Raw genomic sequence first — 10,679 nt, 5'->3', positions numbered from 1 at the left:
CCCGGGGCGGCGTGGGACGGACGCGGGGTTAGAGAGCTGGGCCCGGGCTGGGGAACCGAGGGCCGGCCGGTGATGACGCCGCCTTGGGGAAGGAAGAGAGAGACCCCCATCGGCCTAAAGTTGAGATTTGAGCGAGAGTTTCTGGGGAGCTGGATGTGAAAGCGAGGGAGGCATTTTCTCCCATTTCACGCTTGCACTCTTTTAAATTTTGAAAGCTAGACCAACTACATAACGTTTTGGGTTTGTTTTTGTTTTGGTGTGTGTGTGTGTGTGTGTGTGTGTGTTTTGTTTTGTTTTACATAGCGTTTAACATACAACAAGAGTTCATCCAGTTTGTTGAATGAAAAAATGAATGTGTTTCTGGCAAGACTCCTTTCTCAGGAAATTCAGCACTAGGAGAATTTGGAAGGAGGCCTTCGTGTAACCAGGAATGTATGAGGAGGAGAGGCTATGTGCTATATGCATTATCTAATTCAATCTTAACCACCCACCTTCATGTCACAGATTAACTCCCTGTGTCACGCAGCTAGTAATTAGCAAGCGTGGTCTGGAACCCAGGTCTGTCTGGCTCCAGTGTCTCAACTACTCCTTCCTGCTCCTGCTTCCAGTAATGTTATCTCACCCTCTCAGTAAGTCAGTAACTAGGTGTTGTTAGCTCCAGGTGACAAGTGAGCAAACTCAGAATTTCATGGTGGCTAGTCCTGGTATTAGCGAGATTTGTATATAGCTTTGTTTGATGACAGTCATGCCTATTCCTGTGAGAACTGGCAGTATAGCTGGGGAGGAGCAGAAAAATAAACATTCTTAGTCTATAAAACCTATAAATCAAAGCAGTTCCTCTTGTTACTATTTATTTTCCCTTGTAAAACTAGCACAATGCCAGGCATATAGGAGGAAAATGTACTGGAGTATTTGTGGGTGCTTTATGACCTGAAGTAAAAAGATAAGCAGTATAGGAAAGATAGCTGCCTTCCTTTCTTATAAAAAAAAGTCTCAATCAGATATTTTCCTCTTTAAGGCCTCAGCTTTAAAGTCACCTCCTCAGAAAAACTTTTTCTGACCATCTCTTTAACTATCCTCCCTATGCCATTCTTCTCTATCCAAGCAATTTGTTTATTTCCCTTATAGGACTTTCCAGTCTTTTTCTCTCATAGATTGCCCATGAGGGCAAAGACCACTGTGATCTTCAGAGATGTACCAGGAGTATCTAGCACAGTTTCTGCCTCAGAGTAAGTGTTCAGATATTGTGCAAGAAAAGGCCACCAAAACCAGTAATTGCATACTTTCTGCAGAACAATGATTTTCACATTTGAATAAAGGGAAAAATATTCGGAAATGCCCACTATGGATGAAAATCATCTTATTGTAATATTGAGTATATATACATGCTAAGCTAAATACAAACTCAAGCATATTGTTCTTATAACCAAACTAGAGGCCCAGTGCACGAAATTCGTGTGTGTGTGTGTGTGTGTGTGTGTGTGTGTCCTTCAGCCTGACCTGCACCCTTTCCAATCCGGGAGCCCTCAGGGGATGTCCTACTGATGGCTTAGGCCCGCTCCCTGTGGTTCTCTGCTCTCTGCGGGAGCTGCCTGTGGGCCGGGCTTGCCTGCTTCCGGGTCGCCACAGGGACGGCCAAACAGGCCGTTCTGGGAGCTGCCTGCCGGTCGGGCTTGCCTGCTCCCTGGTCGCTGCAGCGCTTGCCTGCTCCCTGGTCGCCCCATTGATGGCCAAGCAGGCCGAGCTGTGCTGGGAGCTGCCTCCTCCCTGCTGTCAGTCTCCACCCAGGCGATGAGGTTAATTTGCATGCTCACTCCTGATTGGCTGGTGGGCATGGCGAAGGTATGGTCAATTTGCATCTTTCTCTTTTATTAGTGTAGATATTTTTTACAAAGTAAACAGAACTAACAAATTGATCATTGAAATTAACATTGGTATTATTGACATTTTGGAGTGTATAATTCTTTGTTGTGGGGGCTGTCCTTTGCATTGTGGCATATTTAGCAGCATACATGGTCTCTGCTCACTAGAGGCCAGTAATACGCCCTGAGTTATGACAACTAAACATAGCTCCAGCCATTACCAAATGTCCCTTAGGAGGCAAAAGTGCCCCTCATTGGGAACCACTGATGTAATGTGACATATACTGTTGTTTTGCTGAAACCAAATTGCCAACATTGAGTTTGAATAACTTTGCTACAGATATGGCTATTCTAATGTAGAGAATGTCTGTTCATATTACTGGATTGTACCAAATGGTATCAATAACTGTTTTGGTATTGTTTGCTATTTTAGAATACTAGACCTTCAACTTTTCTAAAACTGTGCCAAAAATCACTGCTCAAAATGCCAGTTTTAATGGGAGTATCACTTGATAACTAGGTAGAACTGTCCTAATAATAATAAAAAAAATTGCTTATATGTATTGAGTACTCGCTGTGTGCTTGGTACATGTTATTCACATGTAATAATTTTACTTCTGGGTAAATACCCAAAAGAAATGAAAGCAGGGACTTGAACAGATATTTGTACACCCATGTTCATAGCAGTATTATTCAGAATAGCCTAAAGGTAGAAGCAACTCAGGTGTCCATGAACAGATAAACAAAATGTAGTGTGTGTTTGTGTGTGTGTGTGTGTGTGTGTGTGTGTGTGTATATATATATATATAGAGAGAGAGAAATTCTGACACATGCTACTGTATAGATGAAACTTGGAGACACTACTAAATGAAATAAGTCAGTCACAAAGCACAAATATCATATGATTCCACTTATTAGAGGTACTTAGAGTAGTCAAATTCATAGAGATAGGAAATAGAAGGGTGGTTGCCTGGGGCTATGGGGAGTCTTTGTACATGGGTACAGAGTATCAGTTTAGGAAAATGAAAATGTTCTGGAGATGGATGGATGGTGGTGATGGTTGCACAACAATGTGAATGCACTTAATGCCAAGAACTGCACACTTAAAAATGGCTAAAATTGTCATTCTTATGTATATTTTGCCTCAATTTATTTTGAAAATGTTGGTTGAATGAATACATTCTCCCACTACTTTTTTCTACTTGAACTGCTGTGTAACCTTATATAGCGTACTAGGCTATCATTTAAATTAAAAATAAAAATATGTATACTAAATGTATATGCCCAGTTACAAAGTTGCTTTTACAGGTTACAGTATGCTACATTTATTTACATTTTTATTGAAATGAAAACATGATTTAAAATTGCATAGAGAATTTCTAAATCCTAAGAATGTGTTTGAGAAACCCCTGGAGTTTGCTAAACACTTTGCTAAAGACAACTTTGTTGCAACCAAGTAAAAAACTCCTATCTTTAAAGACCATGCCTGAAATATTGCATAAGGTATAGTAACTATCTCTGAGAGGAGGTTGACTTATTTTTAATGTACACCATTTTGTATTCTTTTTTGAATTCATGTTTGAATTCTTTACCATGTGTTACCACTTATTCAAGTAAAGAATTTATTAGGTTGGGGTGGGAAACAGCACCTTTGTAGTGGTTTGGAAATACTTTTGTTATCCAGAACTTAACTAATCTTAAATGGGCATCTTGAGAAAGGAAACACTAAATAATACGGAACATTTGAAGCACCTCAAAGACTGGCATGCAGTGAATCACAAGCATCAGTGTTTTCAGTGCTTCCTTCCTCTCCCCCAGGTGTCACAGGACTTCCCGTTTCTCCATCCCAGTGAAACAAGTGTCCTGAATCGACTCTGCCGCCTGGGCACAGACTATATTCGCTTCACCGAGTTCATTGAACAGTACACAGGCCATGTGCAGCAACAGGTAGGTTGCTGTTCTCAGGGAATGTACACCTCCAGAGGGCGGGAGCTATGTTAAGCTTTCAGTGAATCCACTGGTAATTCATGTGAAATAAGTCATAAGAAGTTATGAATTTCTCATCACTGCAATTACTCAGGTGAAGGCCAGGGGACTGCACCTTACACAAGGGGAAAATATACACAAGTATTAATTAGGCAGATTGGTGTAAGAGCACATACGTTTTGCCTGAGTTTTAGAAGACCTGAATCAAATTTTGAGCTGGACCAGAGTTCCAATTCCTGAGGTGAAAACATGAAGTATTATTTCAAATTCCTTTGACACTCTGCTTCTCACTAACTTAGTCATGTTGAGGCAAGCAACTAAAATCTTTGAGCTTCATTTTTTAAATTTGTAAATAAGAGTTAAACCAAAAAAGGTGCTTAGCACATAGTAAGTACTTAATAAATATTATCCATTATTATGAATTAATTGAAAATCGATACAATGTAGAGGTCAAGGTTTTGTGCCCCACACCATCATTCACTGGCCATAGACTGCTCAGCAGTAACCTAATGCTCAGTAACTAAGGCCCTGTTTCCTTATCTATAAAATGGGGGTAATAGATAGTAAGTATCTCATAGGGTTGGGAAGATTAAACAAGGTAATTCATGGGAAATACCTGGTATGTAGTAGGCACTCAAATTTTTTGAAAGAGATATTTTAAAGTTCTCTTTATTTTTAACAATCTGTAATTCTTGTCAATGGTAAGTAAAAAGACTGCCAAATCGCCTGACTGATGTGGCTCAGTGGTTGAGCATGGACCTATAAACCAGGAGTTCATGGTTTGATTCCCGGTCAGGACACAGGCTCAAGTTGTGGGTTTGATCCCAGTAGGGGGCATGCAGGAGGCAGCCAATCAATGATTCTCATCATTGATGTTTTTATTTCTCCCTCTTCCTTCCTTTCTGAAAATATATATTGTGTGACTGGTTCAGTGATGACTATTTTCCAGTTGAAAGAATGATTCTGGTTGAGGGGAAAGGTGGGGACTTCTACAAAGGAAGTAGAAGTATGCTTTTCTGAAATAACATAGTCAATACCCTCTGGCCTCTATTATATAAATTGGGTATCAGGCCTTTGGTGTGTCAACTGATGGTCATTGGCACCAATTCAGTGCCAACAAGAATCCCCAATTTGGGGTGTGGTGAAGAAGGAAACTATTCAGTGCCATCAGCTCATTTGTGATACAGCACAGCTGTGAAAGCCACACAGCTATAGAACAGCACTGGGGCCTGGCCCTTCTGTGGTTAGACAGCTCTGCTCCTCAGTGGTCATTACTCTGGTTGGTTCCACTCTACTCTGCCAAGACATCTTTGGTGTTTTCAGTCTTCGTGGAAGGAGAAAGTGTAGCCCTAGGTGGTTTGGCTCAGTGGATAAAGCATTGGCCTGCAGACCAAAGGGTCCAGGGTTTGATTCTTGTCAAGGGCAAGTACTTTGGTTGTGGGCTCCTCCCTGGCTCAGGCCCTGGTCGGGACCCATGCAGGAGGCAACCAATTGATGTGTTTCTCTCATATCAATGTTTCTCTCTGTCTTCCACTCTCCCTAAACAAAAAATCAATGGAAAAATACCCTCGGGTGAAGATTAACAAAACAAAAAAAAAAGAAGAAGAAGAAGGAGAAGGAAGAAGGAAGAAGGAAGAAGGAAGAAGAAAGTGTGCTCACCCTGGCTGTGTAGCTCAGTTGCTTAGAGTGTCGTCCTGATACACCAGGGTTGTGAGTTCGATCCCGGTGTCAGGGCACATATAAGAATCAACCAATACCCGGGGAGACCTCGAACACTACCTGGGACCCTACAGCCACACCGGTCAGGAACCAGCTGCCACGGCTGCAAACCCATGTTGCACCGAGACTCCAACCTCCCTGGCCATGGGCTCCTAAAAAGTTTGTCCAGGGGGAGACAAAATGGTGGCCGAATAGATGGATGGGTCCGGCGCCTTCTCACGGAGCAGATATGAGAAACAGCTGAATTGAATAACATCCACCAGGAATTGGCAAAGTAAACACAGCTGGAGAGGCAATTCGTGGATAGAAAGGTCAGAGCTAGCCGGGAAACTGGTGGGATCAGGGACCTGGGCTGGAGGGAGAAACACGCGCAGCCTGGACTACACTGAACCAACACCGCGTCCCTTAGGGACAAGGGTAGCGCTGGACTGTGGAATGGTGTACACAGGGCTGCTGGCAGTGGGGGACTCTAGACCTAAGCCCACAGCCATGAGAGGCTGCACCCAGGAAGGCAGCCTGAAGTTCTGCACCGGCCATGTAGTGCCAGCGGGGAGAGAAACGCACAGCAGCGCGATTGCTGTCTTTATATTCTCCTTGCTTTTACTCACTAAACCCAGGGTCTTTCAATTACAAACATTCACCATGGCTACAGTGCAGGGGAAGGTGGTTTTGTGGAAGCTGGGGAAAAAATAAGGAAAGGTGATCAGGAGGCCAGCTCTGGGACAGTCCGATTCCTCCAACCCTGAACAGACATTTTTCTCCTGGAGACCAGGCCCCTCCTAGCAGTGCAGCTGCACCAGCCTTGAGCTCAGCAGCAAAAAGAGGATTCGAAATACCCCCAGGGAGCCCTTGGGGACTGGGTTGAGGGGCCATTTGGTCCCAGAAACTAATACAGAAACACCGCCACCTAAAGGCAGTGTCAGAAATAGACGCTTGTGTAAATACGACTGAAAGCAGGCAGACAAACAAAGCAGGCAGACTGGCCCCGCCTGGCTGACACCGAGGCTGTGGCATCTGACACAGAGAAGTTGTGGATCGCTGAGAGCTTCAACACAGTGCTGACTATCAGGAAGCTGTGACATGGCAGACAGAACAGTGGAGAGGGGTCTTAGACCAGCCCCCATGGGACATTAAATATTCAGTTGAAGCGAATAAACTTCAATACTTCACTTTTTTTTTTTTTTAACTTTGGGGTGTGGTGAAGAAGGAAAAAATTTTTTTCTTTATTTTATTATTATTATTATCTTTGTTGTTTTGTTTTTTAGATTAGTGTTCTACATTCTATATTTTTTTTATCATTACTTTACTATATCTCATTTTTCCTTTATGCCAACCATTTCTTCCTAACTTCACCCTTTTTCATCCTGTTTCTCTTCTCCTATTCCTGCTTTAGATTTTCTCTCTCTTTTCATTTTACTCCTTGCTAAAAATTGATCTTCTTTATCTGCTTTATTGACGCATTACTATTACAGTAGCCTCTATTGGCTTACTCATATCTAATTTCCTCTCCCCTGCTCCAAGTTCATGCACCCTTCTCTTTTCATTTTGCTAGCCAATTTTTTTTCTTGTAGCTTGTTTGATAGTTTGTTAGTTTGTTTTTTTGTTTTTGTTATTTTATGCTTTTGTTTTTCCTCTCCTTGCTTGTTATCTTCTACTAATAGCTTAGTTAGTTTCACTCACCAAACTCAGGCCTATCTGCTGCCTACTCTATTCTCCTTTTTAAAAAATAAATGAATATATAGATAGATAGATTAAAGAAAGGGGAAATTTTTTATATAAATTTATATATTTTTTAAACATATATTTTAATTACTATTATTTTTTAATTATTTTTTTAATTGATTATTTTGTTTTTTACTTTTCTTCTTATAAACTCATTCTCTTTCTACCTCTTCTATACTGAGTCGTGACCATTCCCCCATTCATTCAATTCCTTTATCTTACATTCTGGAAATAAGCTCTGTCTCTTCAGATTCAGCTCTCCTCATTTTGTTTTTTTTTTCTGGGGGTTTGTTGTTTGCATTTTTTCGTTTAGTTGTTGGTTTGTGGAGTTTTCTCCCCATATACTATATATATTTTCTTTCTTTCTTTCTTTCTTCTCTTTTTTATTTTCTTCATTTTCTTTTCTCTCTTACCTTTTTTCCTTTTCTCAATATCATTTTTGTGCTCTTTTTTTCTCCCCTAATTCTCTTTTCTCTGGTGGTCACCTTTAGTTGGGGTTATTGGTCTTCCAAATATATTCGTGTTTGGTTCCCTCTGTGTCATGTCTTGTTGAGTTGTATTTTGTGCCTTTTGGTCAACGTGGTAGAGAGTGAGCCACATAATCAGACACCCTGAAAGGAGTGAAAATGGGGAGACAAAGAAACAGTCCCCACACAAAAGAAAAGGAGGAATCACCGGAAAAGGAAGTAAACGAAATGGAGGCAAGCAATTTGTCAGAGAAAGAATTCAGAGCAATGGTCATAAGGACGCTGAAAAGGATGGAAGACAAATTCAACAACATGTGTAAGAATCAAGAGGAAATGAAGAAGAACCAAGAAGAAATGAAGAATGACATAGCTGCAATAAAGAACTCAGTAGAAAGCATCAGCAATAGACTAGAAGAAGCTGAGGACCACATCAGTGAGCTAGAGATAATGTAGGAAAAAACACCCAAGCAGAGCAGCAACTGGGAAAAAAAACTTAAAAAAAACAGGAGAGCCTAAGGGAGCTTTGGGACAACACGAAACAAAACAACATCCGCATAATAGGGGTGGCAGAAGGAGAGGAAACTGAATAAGGAATAGAAAACCTGTAAGAAATAATGACAGAAAACTTCCCTGATACTGGGAAGAAAAAACTCACACAAGTCCAAGAAGCTCAGAGTCTCAAACAAGATGAACCCAAAAAGACATCATAATTAAATTGGCAAGCACCAATGACAAAGTAAGAATCTTAAAGGCTGCCAGAGAGAGACAGAAAGTTACCTACAAGGGATCTCCCATCAGACTATCAACTGATTTCACAACAGAAACACATCAGGCCAGAAGGGAATGGAATGAAATATACAAAGTGATGCAAAGCAAGGGACTGAATCCAAGAATACTATACCTAGCAAGGTTCTCATTCAAAATTGAAGGTGTAATCAGGAGCTTCACAGACAAAAAAGGGCTAAGGGAGTTCATTACCACCAAACCAGCAATGCAAGAAATGCTAAAGGGACGGTTGGAAAAAGAAGAAATAGGAAGGGAAGAAGGAACACAGGCATAAAGAATAAAAATGGCAACAAACAAGTACCTGTCAATAATAACCTTAAATGTAATTGGATTAAATGCTCCAACCAAAAGACATAGGGTAGCTGAATGGATAAGAAAAGATGACCCACCTCAGAACAAAGGACTCACACAGACTAATAGTAAAGGGTTAGAAAAAAATTTTTCAGGCTAATGGAAATGAAAAAATACTGGGGCAGCAATACTTATATCTGACAAATTAGACCTCAAAGTAAAGGCCATAACAAGAGATAAGGAAGGCCACTTCATAATACTAAAGGGAGCAATTCAACAAGAGATATAACTCTGGTAAACATATATGCACCCAATGCAGGAGCACCCAAATACATAAAAAAAACTTATGGGAGATATCAAGGGAGAGATTGACATCAATACAGTCATAGTAGGGGTTTTTAATATCCTATTGACACCACTGGATAAATTCTCTAAATGAAAAATCAGCAAGGAAACATCAATCCTAAATGACTCACTAGATCAGATAGACTTGATTGACATCTTCAGAACATCTCATCCCAAAGCTGCAGAATATACATTCTTCTCAAGTGCACATGGGACATTTTCAAAGATAGACTACATATTGGGACACAGGCAAAGTCTCTTCAAATTCAAGAAGATAGAATTCAGATCAAGCATCTTCTCAGACCACAATGGCATAAAATTAGAAATCAACTACAATAAAAACAATGAAAAAAAAAATCAAACACTTGGAGGCTAAATAGCACGCTATTAAATAATGATTGGGTTACCAAAGAGATCAAATAAGAAATAAAAAGCATGCTGACAACAAATGACAGTGAAAACAAAACAATCCAAAATCTATGGGACACAGTGAAAGCAGTCTTGAGAAGGAAGTTCATAGCTCTACAGTCCTACCTAAAAAAACAATTAAAAAAGGTAATAAATTATCTAACTCTATAACTCAAAAAATTAGAAAGACAGCAACAAGAAAAATCCAGAGTAAGCAGAAGGAAGGAAATAATAAAGATCAGAGTGGAAATAAATGGCATAGAGACCAAAAAACAATACAAAAGATCAATAAAACCAAGAGCTGGTTCTTTGAAAGGATAAACAAGATTGATGAACCTCTAGCCAGGCTCAGCAAGAAGTAAAGAGAGAGGACCCAAGTAAACAAAATAAAAAATGAAAGAGGTGAAGTAACAACCGACCCCACAGAAATACAAAGGATTGTGAAAAAATACTATGAACAACTCTATTCCAACAAACTGGACAACCTAGATGAAATGGACATATTCTTAGAAAAATACAAGCTTCCAAAACTCAATCAGGAAGAATCAAAAAATCTTAATAGATCAATAACTACCAAAGAAATTGAAACAGTAATCAAAAATCTTCCAGCAAACAAAAGCCCTGGTCCGGACAGCTTTACAAGGGAGTTCTACCAAGCATTCAGAGAAGAACTAAAATTTATCCTCCTCAGGCTATTTCAAAAAATTCAAGAGGAAGGCACACGTCCAAGCTCTCTCTATGAAGCCAGCATTACCCTAATTCCAAAACCAGATAAAGACACCACAAAGAAAGCGAACTGTAGACCAATATTCATCATGAATATAGAAGCTAAAATCCTCAACAAAATTCTAGCAAATTGGATCCAGCATTACATTAGAAAGATCATACACCATGATCAAGTGGGATTTCTCCGGGGATTGCAAGGATGGTACAATATCTGCAAATCAATTAATGTGATACATCACATAAACAAACTGAGAGACAAAAATCAGATAATCATATCAATCGATGCAGAAAAAGCATTTGACAAAATCCAACACTCTTTCTTGATAAAAACTCTCAGCAAAGTGGGAATAGAGGGATCATACCTCAA

General features: G+C 40.1%; 1 protein-coding gene across 2 annotated transcripts in view; it reads left to right on the top strand.

The window, feature by feature from the left end:
- The first annotated feature begins 1,133 nt into the window (after nucleotides 1-1,133).
- Nucleotides 1,134-10,679, top strand: part of TUBGCP4 (tubulin, gamma complex associated protein 4) — a 49,976-nt gene continuing 40,430 nt past the window's right edge. Inside the window, exons 1-2 of one of the 2 annotated variants that reach the window (XM_014548746.1) lie at nucleotides 1,134-1,229; nucleotides 3,681-3,809. Coding sequence is in view for 1 of the 2 variants with exons in the window: in XM_005877558.2 (XP_005877620.1) it covers nucleotides 1,834-1,842; nucleotides 3,681-3,809 (138 nt within the window). In the remaining variant the exon portion in view is untranslated. Of the gene's footprint in view, nucleotides 1,230-1,830; nucleotides 1,843-3,680; nucleotides 3,810-10,679 lie in introns of those variants that run through there. The other variant, XM_005877558.2, reaches the window with a different exon arrangement.

Source organism: Myotis brandtii, unplaced genomic scaffold, assembly GCF_000412655.1.
Source record: "Myotis brandtii unplaced genomic scaffold, ASM41265v1 scaffold521, whole genome shotgun sequence".
In the NCBI taxonomy this organism is placed as follows: domain Eukaryota; kingdom Metazoa; phylum Chordata; class Mammalia; order Chiroptera; family Vespertilionidae; genus Myotis; species Myotis brandtii.
This window is presented reverse-complemented; position numbering and strand designations above follow the sequence as displayed.